Genomic DNA, 17,987 nt, shown 5'->3' with positions numbered 1-17,987 from the left:
CCATACATCTGGTGTCAAAAAATGGTGTCACTGGAGAAATTATTTCCCTTTAACCCCTATGTGGGTCCCTTTCTTGGCCACTCTGTCACTTGGTTTCCCAAACCTCCAGACCCTGGTTCTCTTAGCATTCATTCATCTCTTCTTGGCACTTAGCACCAATGCCACCAATCAGTCCCTTTGCCCTGTCTCCTCAGCTCACCTGGAGCTCAGGGGACAGGGCATATTTAGGAGATGTGGGAAACATGTGAGCTGCTAAGTCACAGAGGCGAGCCATAAATTTTAAACACTTACACCTTTATTGGGAGCAGGCTGTTGTCCCTGCAGCAGCCAAGCCACCCTGTATACACAGTATACACAGCCCAGCCAGGACCCAGGTCCTTCCGTCCTTCTGCAGCGTGTGAAATGCAAAAGAACCAAACACCAAGGGGACTCTACCATGACAGCATCGAGTGCCTTCTGGAACCAACTCCTAGGCTGGGGGGACTATTCATGTCACCCCATTTGGCCTTGGCCCCCCAACCCCCATCCCAAGTACTCAAGGTCACAGGTCAGCCATCAGTGCACACGATGAACAGAGGAGGTGAAGGGCTCCTGAGCCCCAATCCTCAGAGGTCCACACCCAATAGAAAAAGCCACTGGGGGCCCCAGAATGTTCTTCCATAGACGGGAAATGCTACTTTAGCTTCTTGGTCCATCACCAGAAACCAGCACCTTGAGGCTTGTCTCTTTCCAGTCTTTTGGAGAGCGTGGTCAGATGAGCAAAATGTTCAAAAGTAAGACAGACCTGGTAGGTTGTCTTGGTCATATTTCTCCCAAAGGGAAACAAAACAAAGTAAAAAGTGTCACAACAGAAGAGGGCATTGGGACCCACTTGTGTTAGGAACAAGATGGCTTGTTGGGATTTCTAAAGTCACTCTGCCCCAGGGGTCAGCAGCCCCCACTGATGGCAGCTCCCTTCCCTTCTGCTCCCCAGTTCCCCAAAGCATCCTGCACAGCCCCCGCACCACCCTCTCCTCACCCCATGGGTTTACCAAGTTCAGGGGGCAGTGCTGTCGTCGACTGTACACTAGTGGGGGAGCTCTGTCTGCCCTGGCTCCCGGGGACTCTGGGAACTTGTAACTCTGCAGCCCTAGCACGTTCCTCATCACTCTGCTCTTTGAGGGTGACTGCAGACCCCAGAGACCTGCATCCCCTTTGCCCCTCCCCAACTCCCCCCCAAGAGCCCCATGAGGCTGTGCTAGGACTGGAACACTGGCTGGTGGGTTCGAACTGTGAACCCATCCATGTCCCCTCTCTGAAATCCAGGACTCAACAGCTACGTTCAGACACAAGATCTCCCAAGCAGGCACCATGGCAGCTGCACCTTCAGGAGACACCCTACTTGGCCAAAGACTCTCTAGCACCCAAACATCTCTCTCCTTGGAGCTTTGTGGAGGCCCCAGTTTTCAAATGGAAGGTCCCCAGCAGCTCTTTCTGGTGGCTTCCAAGGAGCCCTGGGTCAGGCACTGGCTTCTTAGTGCCTCCTGAAATCTACCCCTTCCTATTTGAGGTCCCAGTGGGTGGTGGTCTGGGGTGAAAGGCGGGGAGGGTCTGAGGGAAGGCATGCACCACAGGTTTATCTAGCTGAGCAGCTCAGTCTACAGGGGTTGACAACTTGGGCTGCTTAAAGCACCAGGGTCAGTGCTGCCCCTGAGGAGGGGACAAATGTGGGTTCCCGGAGAGCATGACCTGAGGTAGCAAACAGGGCACCCCAACAGCCAACTGCAGGAGACGCAGTCTGAGGTGTAATGTGATGTACCCTTGGCAGCCATCCAGAGGAGAATGAGCTGCAGGAATGTGACTGCCCTGCCCTCTCAGGCACATCAAATGTCCCTGTGGCCTCTCTGAAGGATCTCTGAGATGTCACATCTGCCTAACTTGGACCTTCCTCTCTAAGGGAGGAAGTCTTCATCATATAGGATAACATCTTCCCACCCCACCCCCAAGGCCAGCCCCAGCCCTGTGAGCCATAGAACCTTCTAGAACTTGCCTCAAACTCCCTGATTCAGTCACAGACTCCACCGCTCCTTCTATGTGTGGACATCTAAATCTAATGGTCGGATCCGTCTAGAGAAGACAACGGACTCCCTACTGACTTCCGGTCTCTCCCCATGAAGCCTCCCCTACAAGGAAGTCATCCCTGGGGGACCCCAGGGAGACACAGACACAGGGAGAAGAGGGCTGAGCATGGGAGGAGGAGAAAGCTCAGGCACCTCTGATCCCAAAGCAGAGTGGCCCAGGCTCCAGTTACACCTGACCCCGGTCTCCCCTGGGCTGCTGAACACCCCACGTTTTCAGTGTTCAATCCATGTCAGTCAGAAAAGGAATGTGGACTGAAAGCACCATGAAAACCTGCCTGTGCAGAGATGGCTCAGAGCCCCCCAGGGACACCCGTGGGGGCCAATGTCCCTGAAGTTTTGTCTGGTGGGTGCCCGTCCTCAGATGCCCGTCCTCAGGGCCCAGCATTGGATCGACCTTCCCGTGGTGCATCCCGTGAGTACCCATTCATTGGGGAAACAGACGATCCTTCCTAGCCGACTGAATCCACATGGATCCCAGTCACTTTCAAAGCCATTAACTGGCTACCGAAGAAGGGCAAACGCTAGAAGAAGAAGGGCCCAGCACTGCACCGTCCAGCCTCTCCTCAAGACCTGGCTGAGGAGCCGGGTGTGAGGTAGACCGTGCGTTAGTCCCTTAATGTCCTCCACCCAGGCCAGGAGGTCCTTGTCCCTGGATGTGGGAGACATGGTGGCACTGCCCTCAGCCGTGGCTCCAGCCAGAAGGGTGGCACCGACAGGGCAGCAAGTGAGGAGGAGACAGTGGGGGCTGCCCCCACTCAGCACGGCCGGAGAAGGCAAAAGTCCAGCTCCTGGGGTTTGCGACGCAGGTTGCACTGGTCCCGGGCCAGCAGCCGCCCCCCGCGGCCTACACACTTGAGGGGGCGCCTCTTGAAGCCCCGGCCACAGCTCTTGGAGCAGGGTGACCAGGCCCCCAGCTCCCAGGTGGGGCAGGGCTCCCCACAGGCCCGCGTCTCCACCGGTCGGTGGGCTGCATCACAGGCAGCTGTGGGGTGCTGGCCCGGGGAACCCCGACAGTCCACAGGGCGCCTCTGCAAGCCGCTGCCACAGCTGGCGGAACATGGACCCCAGCTGCCAGCCACCCAGCGCGCAGGGGCCCTGCCGTCAGGCTGCTCCACTCGGTTGGAGAGGCTGTTGTGCAGGGCGTCCCTGGGGTGGGGGGGCCTGTCGTCGCGGCGCTCCTTGGGCAGATAGAAGGAGTAGCGGACACGGGGTGGAGTCATCTTGCCCACCGAGAGGACCTCCACCGTCAGGGGCTCCAGGATGGGCCGGGAGGCCTGCAGGCTCTCCACCGCGGTGCCCGTGCCGCTGTAGCGCAACAGGCTGCCCTTGACCACCAGGTCGCGCTCCACGGCCGACACCACGAAGTGCCCGTTGAGCAGATACTTGCCTTGGCTGTTCTTCAGGGCCAGGTAGTTGTCATCTCCGATCAGCCCCTTGTAGCCGCGCTGGCGGATGTCAATGCTGGAGGCACCCGCTGGGATGGCCACCACGAAATTGTACCCATGCCTGGGAGGGGGTCAAAGAAAGGGGGGAACGTGTCAGACAGGTGTCTGGACCAAAGAATGTCTTTGTCCCTCTAGCCCCCCCAATTTTTTATTTATTTATTGCCAAATCAAAATCTCACTGGCATTATTTCCAGGTCACTTTTCCATTCAGAGAGAGAGGGAAAGGCACCAGAATACCAGAGCTTCCCCTGGTGAAGTGAGGAAACATGAGGAAATCTAGAATTCTTTTTTATTATTATTTTTTTATTTATTTTCCCTTTTTGTTGCCCTTGCTGTTTTTTTGTTGCTGTTGTTGTTGTTGTACTTATTATTGTTGTTACTGATGTCGTTGTTGTTAGATAGGCCAGAGTGAAATGAAGAGAGGAAGGGAAGACAGAGAAGAGAACAGAAAGATAGACACCTACAGACCTGCTTCACCACCTGTGAAGCAACTCCCCTGCAGGTAGGGAACTGGGGGTTCGAATCCAGATCCTTACGCATGTCCTTGTGCTTTGCGCCATGTGCGCTTAACCCACTGCACTATTACCCGACTCCCAGAAATCTAGAATTCTTAAGGCTGCCTCACTTGCCCAAGGTCATCCAGAAAATGGGGAGATGGCTGGGGGCTGGACAGTGGCACACCTGGTTGAGTGCACATGTTACCAAGCATAAGGACCTAGGTTCAAGTCTCTTGTCCCCACCAGCAGGGGAGAAGCTTCATGAGTGGTAAAGCAGTGCTGCAGGTATCTTTCTACTTCTCTATCTTCCCTTTCTCTTTAAATTTCTCTCCATACTGCCAAACAAAAGGAAAAAGAAAAAAAGAAAAAAAATTGGTTGCCAGGAGCAGTGGATTCGTAATGTTGGCACTGGGCCCCAGTGATAACCATGGTGACATTAAAAAAAAATTAAAAATAAAAGACATGGAGGAAAGGCCAGGCAGTGATGCAAATAGTTTAGTGCACATGTTACTATGAACAAGGATGAAAGGACCAGGGTTCAAGCTACCTGGTCCCCATCTGGATGAAGGAAGCTTCATGAGTTGTGAAGCAGTGCTGCAGGCATCTCTTTCTCTCTATTTGCCCCACCCCCTCAATGTCTCTCTCTGTCCTATAAACTGAAAAAATAATAATTCAATAAAGCATACAGTCTGTGGGAACTCTGGCAGTAGGAACATTATGGAATTGTATTCCTGTTATCTTACAATCTTGCTAATAATTATTAAATCACTAATAAAAATCTAAAAAGAAACATACAGTCTGGGGGCCATGTGGTAGTGCAGCGGGTTAAGCGCATGTGGCCCAAAGTGCAAGGACTGACGTACGGACGGAGTTCAAGCCCCCTGGCTCCCCATCTGCAGGGGAGTCGCTTCACAGGCAGTGAAGCAGGTCTGCAGGTGTCTATCTTTCTCTCCCCCTCTCTGTCTTCCCCTCCTCTCTCAATTTCTCTCTGTCCTACCCAACAACAATGACAATAATAATATTAACAACAACGATAGACAACAAGGGCAACAAAAGGGAAAAGATGGCCTCCAGGAGCAGTGGATTCATGGTGCAGGCACTGAGTCCCAGTAATAACCCTGGAGGCAAAAAAAAAAAAGTCTGTAAACCTACCTCAATAAAATAAATAAATCTTTTTTTTTATGTGGAATTTACTAGGGGAAGATAGAAACAGACTTGGGGTACAGATGGACCTGCCAATATCCATGCTCAGCAGAGTAGCAATTACAGAAGCCAGACCTCCCACCTTCTGCGCCCCATAAAGAATTTGGATCCATACTCCCAGAGGGATTAAAAAAAAAAAAGGGAAACTTCCAATAGAGGGGATAGGAGACAGAACTCTGGTGGTGGGGATTATATGGAATTGTACCCCTCTTATCCTACAATCTTGTTAATCATTATTAAATCACTAATTAAAAAATGGGGAAGTGAAATTTGAATGCAAACTCTAAACAGACCCTAACCACCCTAGTCATCTCCCTGAATATTATCGCACATTGAATGAAATCCTCCAAGAACATTTTTCTTTGATGAATGAATAAATGGATGGATGGATGAATGAATGAATGAATGAATGGCTATCAGCCCTAGAAGAATATGAGTGGTCTTCACAGCAAGGGTCCTAGTCAGGATCTGCCTTTTAATCCCAATCTAAGCCAAACTTCCAAAACCCAGTTCACTCACCCCTCTAGCTGGCATCCCACCCCGTGTACCCTCCAGAGTGTAGTACTCACATGGGCTTGGTGAAGAGTCCTGTCACCTTCTTGCAACTCTTATTGTCTCCCCCACACACCCCACACTTGTCGAACTTCTTCTTGGAGCCCAGATTCCCATCACAGCCAGCCTTGATGCACCTGCCTTGCACACAGACCGAGGTGGAGTCTGGTGTGCACAGCGTACCGTCCACCACCTGCAGTGCCCCAGGAAGGGGAGAAGGAGATGAGATATTCATTCAACTGCTCCCCTGAGGACCTCGTCCCCACTCTGGCCTCCTGCCCCAGGCCTACCTTGGGTGCCAGCACATAGAAGTAGCCAGTGCCATTGGCTCTGCAGATGAGCTTGCACTTGTCCCGGGGAGACACACCCGAGTACTTGGGGACCCATGCCACAGCCAGGGTCAGCCGATTGGTGCTGTGGTTGTATCCATTGTAAGCCTCACACTGCTCCTCCCGGAAGCTCTTGCCAGAAGCTGTGAATGAGAAAACACATGCAGAAAGCTCTCAGGGATGTTCAGCCTCCCAGGACTCTGACCAGCTTCCCCTCACCCAATGGCAGGAGTGGTCCTTGGCACCCAAACCATCCCCTTCTCAAAGTGCTAGGCAGGCTGAGACCAAGGGATGTGTGGTGCAAAAGACAGTATGTCCCTCAGTCAATATGCCTCCCCCAGCAACCTGGTCTTTTTTTGTGTTGTTGTTGTTGTTGTTGTAATTGATGCCGTCATTGTTAGATAGGACAGAGAGAAATGGAGAGAGGAGGGGAAGACAGAGAGGGGGAGAGAAAGACAGATACCTGCAGACCTGCTTCACCACCTGTGAAGTGACTCCCCTGCAGGTGGGGAGTTGGGGGCTCGAACGGGATCCTTACACTGGTCCTTGCGGTTTGCGCCACATACGCTTAACCCGCTGTGCTACCGCCTGACTCCCACAAAAAAAGATTTTCATGCCTGAGACTCCAAGGCCCCAGCTTCCATACCAGCAACACCGTACGCCAGAGCTGAGCGGTACTCTGGTCTCTTTCTGTTGCTCTCTCACTAAAATAAAATAAATATAAAGGGCCAGGTGGTGGTGCATCCAGTTGAGCACATTCATTACCATGCACTAGGACCTGGGTTCAAGTCCCCAGTTCCCGCCTGCAGGGGCAAAGCTTCAAAAGTGGTGAAGGAGTGCTGCAGGTGTTTCTCTCTCTCCCTCTCTCCCTCCCTCTTTCCTCTTAGTTGCTCTCTGTCTCTATCTCATAAATAAATACAATTTTAAGTGTAAAAATAATTAAATAAGTTAAAAAATAAAGTAAATGTTAAATGTATAAATATAATAAAACTTAATAAAATTTAAAGTAGAAGAATGAGTCAAAACAATTACATTACATTACAAAATAATTACATTGCATTACAAAACATTACAGTGCGCAAGGACCCAGGTTCAAGCCCCTGGTCCCCACCTGCAGAGGGAAAGTTTCAGAAGTGGTGAAGCAGGGTTGCAGGTATCTCTCTCTCTCCTTCTCTATATCCCCCTTACAGTCAATTTCTGGTTGTCTGTCTCTATCAAATAAATAAATATAATAAAATTTTTTAAATAAACTAAAAAAAGAGAAATAACTATAAGAGGAAGGCTCACTTTGTTTTATTTTTTTAACTTTTATTTTCACTAGAGCATGGCTCAGTGGGGGGGTGGGGGGGATTGAACCTGGGACCTTGGAGCCTTGGACCTTGGCATGAAAGTCTCTTTGCATAACCATTATGCAATCTTCTGCCCCAAGGTGCACTTTACTGCTATGACCCTCAATGACAGAAACATGGTGACCATAAATGACCCCCAAGTGGGGGCCACAGCCTCACTTCCCCTTCCCAAGGTCAAACCACCACCTTGGCCCTTCCCTCTCACCTGAGCTTGGGCAGGGCTCCAGGTTGCAAGATCGGTATTTCACTCTCACACCCTCGCAGTACCTGCCTCCGTTGGCTGGGGCAGGGTTGGTACATTGCCTGCGGGCCAGTTGAACGCCTCCACCGCAGGTGCGAGAGCAGGGGCCGTAGGGCTCCCATTTGGCCCAGGAGCCATCCACCTGCACCAAAAAGACTGTTAGACCTGGCGGGGATCAACCACACGCCACCCCTAAACCTACAACACAAGCCAGAGCAGCCGCTGCGTCCTATTGCAAGAATAAAATCTGCTTTGTGGCTTCATGTCATCAGGAAGGGAAAAAAATGACACAATAGGGTACAGCGTACACACGATCCACATAGCACACACATTCCCAATTAATGAGCAAAATCCAGATACTGCTCCCACTTAAAAACAAGGCCTTGGAGGCTGAGCAGTAGTGCAGTGGGTTAAGTGCACATGCCACAAAGCACAAACCCCCAGCTCCCCACCTGTAGTGGGGGGGCCACCTCACAAGTGATGAAGCAGGTCTGCAGGTGTCTATCTTTCTCTCCACCTCTCTGTCTTCCCCTCCTCTCTCCATTTCTCTCTGTCCTATCCAGCAACGATGACAGCAATAACAACAACAATAAACAACAAGGGCAACAAAAGGAAAAAATAGCCTCCAGGAGCAGGGGATTTGTAGTGCAGACACTGAGCCCCAACAATAACCCTGGAGGAAAAATAATAAATAAAAACTTTTAAAAAACAAGGCCTCTTGGGCTGTGGACTCAGCCAATCAAGTTCTACCCTCACTTCCTACATGGTTTTTGAGCTGTTATTGAAAGCTTTTAAGTTTGGGGGCTTCATCTTCAAAACTGGTGTGAGTAATGTTCAGGGAAGCAAGGAAATGGGTGATTTTGACGCCGCAGCCCATGTGACAACTCCTAGCATCATCCTTGTCATCACATCAGGGTTCCAAATGTCCCCTCATCTGTCGATAGTAGATAGACAGCAGTCTCTCAATCTAAGGCATGGCCAGGCTCCAGCCCTGCTGCTAAACCTTATCACCATAGTTTTGAAAACATTTTTATTTGTGGATGTTCTCAAATCCAGATTACCCCTCGGTCAGGGCCTGGCTTTGAGAAAAGTTTTGCTATAAGCAGTTCTAATGTTTGTGCTAAGGAGAGCTATAGATAAGAGACAATTACGAAATCTGAAAGCTCCATTTGGCTGCGGGGTGGATCATGTAAGGTTGTTTGTGTTTTTGAAGAGGGTGGAGAGGGGATAGAAATTCATAATCCTCCTTCTGTTTTTCTTAGGATGACAGTCAAATGACTTTTTATTCCCTGAGCTCACATCAGCTGGGCTATGGGGGGAGCAGCTGGCTGTCCAAGCCCGGGATTAAAAGTCTGTGACAGTTCATCTAAAGTGACTAAGCTACATGGAGCTAATCAAGCATTGGCTGTGTTTTTCTAGAAATGCTCCAGCTGATGTATAGATCCAATGGACCTAGCCTATCTGTCCTTCCATCAGGGAGTTCTTGTTTCATTGTGTCAACATGTCTGTTTCATCCTTTAATAAAAAATAAACACTTCCCCTTCACCCTGCTTTCCTCACCAAGCCAACACCTCCCCACCTCCCTCAAAATCCACTCCCATTCTAGCTCTCACTTCCTAGAGGAGGAGGTCCAGTCTGCTGCTCTTTCTACCACTTCCCTCTTCAAGGCTTTACAAGATGGTTTTTGTCCTCATGGCTCCATGAGCGCTGTTCTCTAGAACATCAGCAGTGATATGTAATGATGAAAGTTTGGGCCTGTCCCCACCTGCAGAGGGGGTCACTTTACAAGCAGTGAAGCCGGTCTGCAGGTGTCTATCTTTCTCTCCCCCTCTTTGTCTTCCCCTCCTCTCTCGATTTCTCTCTGTCCTATCCCAGAACGATGACAGCGGTGACAACAATAATAACAACAACAATAACAATAAACGACAAGGGTAAAAATGGCCTCCAGGAGCAGTGGATTTGTAGTGCAAGCACCCAACCCCAGTGATAACCCTGGAGAAAAAAAAATAAAGAAAAGAAAAGAAAAGAAAAGAAAAGGAAAGAAAGAAAGAAAGAAAGAAAGAAAGAAAGAAAGAAAGAAAGAAAGAAAGAAAAGAAAAGAAAGTTTGGGCATGTGCTGGGCCTGTCTCCAAGAATCCTTCATACTTAACATTGTTCCTGGGACTCCAGAGATAACGCTGTGTTTCTGCTTAGCATGAGTCGTTACTGCCCAGTCCTAGATGAAGTGTCTATTGCGTTTCCCACCATGTGCCATTCACACTTCTACTCAAATATTTTTTGAGATAGAGCAAACCATGCTCCCAACAAAGAAAGAGAGTTACTATATCAAGTGCCACCGACAGGTCAGAGTCCAAGAAATAGACTGCTGTATGTGGGAAGGAAGTAGGACCGTGAGGAATGTTGGGTAAGATGGGAGACATGACAGCAAGTATGGGTTCCAGTAGGGAAAATCTGACACTGCAAGAGAGAGAACTGAGAATGTGTTTTTCCTGAATGGACTAGAACAAAAACATTGTCACACAAATCACAAAGTTTGACCTCAGATATGAGCATGAGGCTTGGACAGCTTTTCCAGTGTGGAGGAGAAGTAGAATTTATACACAAAGAAGCTTGCTGGACAGTGGAGACAGAGATGAGTGCGTCTTCTATGAAGGACCAGGATGGCGAAGGGATTGAGAAAGAGGTCTAGAAAGAAGCTGAGCCTATAGCAGATGGTGCTGCTGATGGATTAAGGGTTCCAGAAAGTACATGGAAAGATTACTCCTCAGATTCCATATCATATTTCAGTATTCACTTAACCAACCTATCTCTTTTTTCATTTTTCATTTAGAGAGAAATAGAAGAGAAAGAAAGGCACAAAGAGAGGGGCAGGGAGACCCCACAGCACTGCTCCACCACCCACGGAGCGCCCCTGGTGCTGTCTATGATGCACCTGTGTGGTGCCAATACTCAAACCCAAGGCCTCGTGCACGGCAAGCCACATACTCTCTCCTAGCCTTTGACTCATCTCCTTATTCTCTTGACTCATCTACCAAGAGTAGGAGCTGGCCTGTCCATGGAACCTTCTAGTCTAAATACACCACCTGGTGGTCAGGGCCGATGAAGACTAGCCTCAAACCCTCCGGCTCACCTCCCCCCTCTGACTAGTGAAACCTTACTGATCCCTCCAAACACCCTAGAGTTCTGATAGTTCTGATCTCTTCATTGAGATACTATTTCTCTCTCTCTCTCTCTCGCTCTCTCACTCTCTCTCTCGCTCTCCCTTTCTTCACCTAGTCTCCCCAATTGTGACACACTGTCACACTTCCATCTTAACACATTGCATGTACCTCCCTGCATCTTGCATTACAGTTACACCTCCTCCTGTCTCTCCACTGGACAGTGAGCTTGAGACGCAGCCCAAGTCCCACTTATTCTTCTGGCCAACATGTGATCAGACACAGTTCCCTGAATACAAGTACTCCCAGTCTGTCCAGTAGATCATTGCCTAAGAAGTGTTTGAAGGTCTAACTCAACACATGTCCCCAGAATATACTGACTAGGAAGAGATCTTATGTGATTCACCTCAGAGCTTGGTGAATGCTTTTCTGTAAAATGTTTGGTCTCTGTGTACACAACACCCCCAGCCGAGTTTTCCTGCCATGGGGGTACCATCTCAGGACAGAGGAAGAGGAAGGATGTCCTACTCCTATCTCGAAAAATACAAAGTCCTCTACGACCCCAACCCATGCCCTGAATGACGCAGTTTATGTTATGTACTGATAACATTTGGGCTTCTGAATTGGTTCTTATTTAATTATTGTTCCTAGCTATCAGAACACAAATAACTTTTGTTCAGCTATCTTTTAACTTCAAACAGGAACAATGACAATAAAAAATAAGGTTTGGGGGCCAGGTGGTGGTTCACCTGGCTGAGTACACATGTTACAATGTGCAAGGACCAAAGTTCAAACCCCCTCACCACCCCATCCCCACCTGCAGAGGGAAAGCTTTGCAAGTGATGAAGCAGGGTTGCAGGTGTCCCTCTATCTCTCTTCCACACTATCTTCCCCCATCCCTCTCTATTTCTCTCTGTCAATAAGTAAGTAGGATATTTTTAAAATAACAATAAGTGAAGCTTGATGAAGGAAAACAAGAAGACACCAGCAAGGGAACAACTTGAGGGAGCAAGTGTTTAGCTTTGGGACCAGAGCTGCCCACCTTACCCTATCCCCAGGCAGGACAAAGCACAGAGTTCAGGGTGGGGACCCCTCGCTCATGTGGAAGGGGATTCCCTGCCTATTAAAGTTCTCCACAAGTCCTCTGTCTACTATGTCTTTTCTCTCTGATTTTAGACAATCAAGAAAGGGATTGATTGGCTCACAGGCAGAGAAACTGAGGCACAGACATTTTTACAACAAATAGAAGACAATGGACTACTCTGGGGTCTGCTCCCCTCCTCCCAGTCCAGCTCACTCACCCTGTACTTCGAGAGGTCATGTCTCTCCACACAAGCCCCCTTGAGACAGAACTTGCCATCACTGCAGCTGGTACCATCCGCCCAGGGGAAGTGGCGGGTCTGGCACACCATCTGCCCCTTGGCCTTGCCGGTGCACCAGAGCTTGGTGCAGTACTGCATGTAGGGGCAAGGCTTGGAGCCCACGCCGAAGGCCAGCTCACACTGCTGGCTCAGGGAGTAGCTGGCACCTGGCAGGTCCTCGGGCAGGGAGATGGGCTTGCTGGGCTGGTCCAGGAGACAGTCACCTGCAAAGAGACAAAGGCACTTGTTAGCAATGACTTGGGCAGGTGAGACATGACCAGCCCAGTGTCTGGATGGCAAAAAAGAGAATGAACTAATAGGAGATGGGATGGGCCCACTTCAAAACTAGGCAGTGTGGCACACCTGGCTGAACACACACATTACCATGCACTAGAACCCAGGTTCAAGCCCCAAGTCCCCACCTGCTGGAGGTAAAGCTTCAAGAGTGATAAAAGCAAGGTTGAAGGTGTTTCTCTGTCTCCTTCTCTATCTCCTTCTCCCCTCTCAAGGTCTATCTTACTAAAGTAAATAAATAAATAAATAAATAAATAGCCTAGCACTTGGGGATCAGGCACACCTGCAGCAACAGAGGCCAAGTCCAGCCAAGTGGGGACCCCATCACCAGCAATGGCACAAACCCCAACACCTACCCCATGCACACCAGCCTGGCTTACCATGCCCACTGTCCAGGAAGTCAGTGATGATGGCCGCGCTGCAGGCTGACCAGGGATTGGCACGATCGATCTGAATGAGTGTCGGGGACATCATGTGGTTGGCTCGGAGTTTCCCAAACACCTCCTCACACACTTTCACATTGTCATGAGGCATATTGAACACGTGGCCTGGGGGGAGGGGAGTTGAATTCAGATCACTCAGAGGTAGAGCACACGCATTACAGAGAACAAGGGCCCGAATTCCAGTCCCTAGTTCATCCCTTCCCCACCCCCCACCCTATAGCAGGGAAGCTTCATGATCAGTGAAGCAGGACTGCAGATGTCTCTCTTAATCTCTGTCTCTATCTCCCCTTGCCCTATCAGTTTCACTCTGTCTCTATCCAAAATAAATAAGCAATATGTTATAAAAACAAAAGAGGGCTCTGAGGGAAGAAGCATGCAAGCTACCTAGTTGAGGGGGGCAGAAGGGGTTTTAGGTGGGGAGAACTAGAGAGCTATGTCTACAGTTTTCAAGCTGGTCAGAGCTATTTAAGGCTAGACTGCTTGGCCAATCTGTTTCAAGAACATGTTATATTTTCTGACATCTGCCAGGCTGTGGGCCTAGTAAAGTGGACATGTATCGAACATGTTTTCCTTTAATGCCTGTCTGATGAAACACTCTAGCCGCCGATGTGCTCAAGCTATCACTGGCTGGTGTAGCTGGGGCCATTGAAAAAGAGAAAGAAAAGCCACTGTTAAGACAGATACAGAACGGAAGAAAGGCTCCTTGTGGCTTCAGGACATGAGGGGACCAAGAGAAACATCTACCCTCCACCCAAAGCACTCAGTGGAAACCCAGAAGGACCCAGAAGGCTGTCTCATCCATTCAAGAGCCCTTCCGGCCTTACCCAGTTCATGGGCAGTGGTGAAGGCTGATGGAAGCCCATCATCCTCAATTACGGAACAGCTTCTCTTGGGGTCACACATGGTGCCCACGTCAGCCATGCCCAGCGTGTCACACGTGGTGGCCCCACACAGGTCCTGCCAGAGAGAAGAAGAAGCCAGTTCAAAGTTAGAGATAGTAACCAAAGGAACCTGAAGGGAGGGAGGAAGAACATCCTCTGGGATGTACCAGCTTATCCCTACTTCCGGCCAGACCCTTTTCCTCAGGGACTGTGGGGCTATTTGTGGAGCCAGTCCAGGTCAGGAAGGACACCTCAGAAAGAAAGCTCTGTGGTTCAGTGAGAAGATTCCATCCAACTCCTATGCAGGGAGGTGCTATGGGAAGAAATTGGATGGTACAAAGTTAAACTATACTGTCTACTGCTTTAAATAGAGATGGATTCCCAACCATGACATGGCAACTCCTCCAGCTGGCTGAGGTTCAGACAGTGTCCAACTGAGGGGGAGTGGCAAGTATGTCCCCATCCTGAAGGAAATGAAAAACTGTGATCTGACCTCTGATTCTCATTCAAGGTCACTAGTCAAGGACCTGCCCTTCCCAGAGGTTTGGTTTCCTTGGATTGGGAAAAGGTAGAGTGCGAGGCCTTACTCAAAAGGCAGCTCAGTTGGCTACAGAAGCTCAAGCAGGTCTCCATAAAGAAGTTCCAGAGGCTCTATGGCTGTCAGTAAGAAAGGGTCAGTTAAACACATGATAACCTAGGCAGGAAGGTCCCTCCTGCTGTACTGAAACGTGACAACGTGCAGCAGAAGCCAGGGATTGACAGAAAGCACTTCCTGTTACATGAAAAGACAAGATGGTAGCCTACCTGAATACACCCCAAGAGTTGAAAGTAAGATGATAGGAGCCAGGTTGTGGTGCACCTAGTAGACTTCTCACATTACAGAGTGCAAAGACCTTGGTTCAAGCCCCCTACCCCCAGTAGCAGTCTCTCTTGCTTTCCACCTCTCAACTTCCCCTTTCCCATTCAATTTCTGTCTCTACAATAAACAAAATTTTTTTTAAAGTGGGGTGATACTTGGACCTGTCCTGTGCCCCTTGAGAAGACAGTTGAATCAGCAATTCTGGTTCCTTTCATCACACCCCAACCTTTAGTGCATTTGACAGCTGACAAGAAACCATCACATGTATCGCCTCATCTAATCCTCACAACAGCCTTAAGAGGTGGGTGTGTATTGTATTACATCTGTTTGTCAAAGAAAGAAACTGAGATTCCCAGTGAATCATGAGGATGATGAGTTACATGATGGCACAGTGGGTACACTTCATACACAGAACCTGGCTGGGTCAGTCCTTCCTCACAGAGGAAGTTGAAGGTCAAGTCATAGAGCAGAAATGGACACTCAGGATCTGTATGATAGGATGCTGGTTGCCCTTTCAGTACCACTGCACATAACTCTGGAGTTAGCACTCATTAAAGGTGGTGGTGGTGGTGGTGGGTGTGTGTGTGTGTGTGTGTGTGTGTGTGTGTGTCTACAAGCTGGATAGAGCAAGGCAGAGAGCAGAGTCAATGAAGCATCACAGGAAAAGTGATCATAGCTCAGAAAATCAATACAATGTAAACCAATGCCTTTAGAAGTTTACCACCTAAGCAGTCAGACTTAGCTCCCTGGGGTCAGGTGAAAATCACAAGTCCTAGTGAGTTAATAGTGGCTATGGTTGGGTAGCCAGAGAGCAGGAGGGGTAAACCCCAGGGGTCACCTTCCTTGGTGATAGGTAACAAGCATTCCCAGGCAGAATCTGCTGTGCTGTGCTCACTTCTCTGGGAATCCCTGTAGAGTAAACTTTATAGTGAACCTTTTTCTAAAACTTCACTTTTCCAGAAAGTTCTCTTTCCCCAGAGGCTGGAACCTAGGTGACAATCTCTTGTCAAAGCCTGAGAGAGGAAGTTGATTTAAAAAGTAGTTGAACAGAGCTGAGTCACACAGATGCCTGAGGGCAGAGAGGAGGCAAGAAAAATGATTCCTGTTTGGAAGGGTGGGAATATGGTGACAGAGGGCTGGGCTGTGAGGCCCCTGCGTCCCTGAATCCTAGAATATAATAAGATCCCTGCACAGGAGGCAGCTTCTGGGAATTCTAGCCTGGTGGTCACAGCCTGTGGGGGGTGCTGTAGGTGCATGTTTCACTGCAGTGTCTTTAGCCTCTGCTCCTCCCCACTCCCAGGGTTCTAAGCTCCCTCCTGGCCCTCTAGTTTCTGAAGGAGCACCACAATGTCGGCTTTTCATTTGTTGTTTGTTTTTTTGTTTTTCAGAGCCAGGGCCTTGTGCATGCCCCATTTCAGTATTCTGGGACCACTATATTTTCACAGAGGTAGAAAGTGGCAAAGAGGAAAAAGCTTCCTCCAGTGCCATAGGGCCTCCCTTATGGTGCTGGGGCTCAAGCCTGGGCTGAGTGTGTGGCAAGGGACATACCTTACCCAGTAAGCTATCTCTCTGGTCCTGGTAGCTTTTCAGAGAGGAAAGAATCCTTTCTATGGTCCAGGTGGTGGCGCAGTGGATAAAGCACTGGATTCTCAACCATGAAGTCCCCAGTTCAATCCCCGGCAGCACATGTACCAGAGTGATGTCTGGCTTTTTTTGTCTCCTCCTATCATTCTCATGAATAAATAAATAAATTCTTTATAAAAAAATACTTTTGTCTCTATGGTCCCATGATATGGAATTGATCAAATAAATTCAAAGGAAAATGAGGGTCCCCCTATGTGAAGCCCCCTCCCCACACACACACACAGCTGCAATAGATGGAGAGTGGAGGCCTGGCCCCCAGTGGTCACTAGAATCAGCCTCCTGGCAGCCCTCCTCTGTGGCTGGAAGATTCTGAAAGCTCAGAGTCCAGCAGGGAGGACGGGTTCTCTCTGGAGCAGAGACACACAGCTGCAGGCTCTTCCTGGCCAGGAGCAACCTGTTCTTTCCATCAAGAAATCCCGGCTTCCCTGGATCAAACAAGAGGAACAAGGAGCAAGCTGGCAAGTTTCCTGAGGGGCAGAGGGAGTGAGGCCTGGCCTGTGGTCACCAGCGTTGCTGTGGAGGGAAGGTGCAGCTGCTGGGGTCAGAGATTCTGCCCGGCTCTCCTCCCCGTAACGGACTCCAGCAAGAGCTGGCTGGGCCTGAGCGCTGTGAACGCCCACGGGCGGCTGTGTGGCCCAGTTGTGCCTCATTTGTGGCACTGGGTATCTCCACCCTTCTGAAGTGAACTCAGATGCACTCCCACTGCCTTAACCTCTTCGGCTCAGGGATGCATCCATCTCCAGGAACAGAAAGCATTCTCATTTCTTCCACAGAAAGGCTATAGGCTCATCCTGTCCCAGCCCCAACTTGCCTCATGGCTTCCAGGACATGACCTTTTCTCCTTGGAGTTGTGACTGCTTTTCCAGATGACCTAGCAGTCAAGTTAGCCACAAACCTAATTATTCTGAACATTTTTTTTCAACCAAGGTCCTCACTAGGGCTCAATGTCTGCATATCTCCACTGTTCCTGGTGGCCAGTTTTTTATTTATTATTATTTGCTCACTTATTATTTTGATAGAGGGTGAGAGATATTAAGAGATAAAGAGAGGCACCTGCAGCACTGTTCCGCTGCTTGTGAAGTTTCCTCCCTGCAAGTGGGAGCTGGGGGCTTGAACCTGGGTCCTTGTGTATGGTAACATGTGCATTCAACCAGTGACCCACTCCCGGGCCATTGACTCGTTCTTATCCAACTGTCCCCTTGCAGGGGCCCAGTGTGTGTTCACCAAGGTGACTTCCTTCCTCCACACCCTTGCACCTTCCCTGCCAGCTATCTCCTCAAGGTCTCCTCTGACTTTCCTCTGTCCTATATTCCATTTCCCAGAGGCCATAAAAGGAGGGACTGGAAGAAGGCAGACACATTAATGTTGGCATTCTCAGCTCCACATCTTCCTAGCCCCCTGTTCACACTGACACTGATTTTTTTCTTTTTTTTTTTTTTTTTTTTTTTTGCACCTCCAAGGTTATCACTGGGGCTGGGGCTTGGTGCCTGTACTACAAATCCACTACTCCTGGAGGCCATTTTTCCATTTTTGTGCCTTTGTTGTTGTTATTATTGTTATTGTTGTTATTGCTGTTTTTGGATAGGACAGAAAGAAATTGGGAGAAGGGGA

The 17,987-nt window shown here is 49.4% G+C and overlaps 1 protein-coding gene across 1 annotated transcript in view; it reads right to left on the bottom strand.

The window, feature by feature from the left end:
• Positions 1–2,658: 2,658 nt before the first annotated feature.
• Positions 2,659–17,987, bottom strand: part of ADAMTS15 (ADAM metallopeptidase with thrombospondin type 1 motif 15) — a 24,878-nt gene continuing 9,549 nt past the window's right edge. The window contains exons 2-8 of the mRNA XM_016185033.2: positions 13,817–13,949; positions 12,930–13,097; positions 12,196–12,479; positions 7,701–7,878; positions 6,108–6,289; positions 5,835–6,010; positions 2,659–3,626 (exon numbers count right to left, since the gene is read on the bottom strand). Of these exons, the coding sequence (XP_016040519.1) occupies positions 2,876–3,626; positions 5,835–6,010; positions 6,108–6,289; positions 7,701–7,878; positions 12,196–12,479; positions 12,930–13,097; positions 13,817–13,949 (1,872 nt within the window). The 3' untranslated portion in view covers positions 2,659–2,875. The remainder of the gene's footprint in view (positions 3,627–5,834; positions 6,011–6,107; positions 6,290–7,700; positions 7,879–12,195; positions 12,480–12,929; positions 13,098–13,816; positions 13,950–17,987) is intronic.

This window comes from Erinaceus europaeus, chromosome 20 (assembly GCF_950295315.1).
Source record: "Erinaceus europaeus chromosome 20, mEriEur2.1, whole genome shotgun sequence".
Classification (NCBI taxonomy): Eukaryota; Metazoa; Chordata; class Mammalia; order Eulipotyphla; family Erinaceidae; genus Erinaceus; species Erinaceus europaeus.
This window is presented reverse-complemented; position numbering and strand designations above follow the sequence as displayed.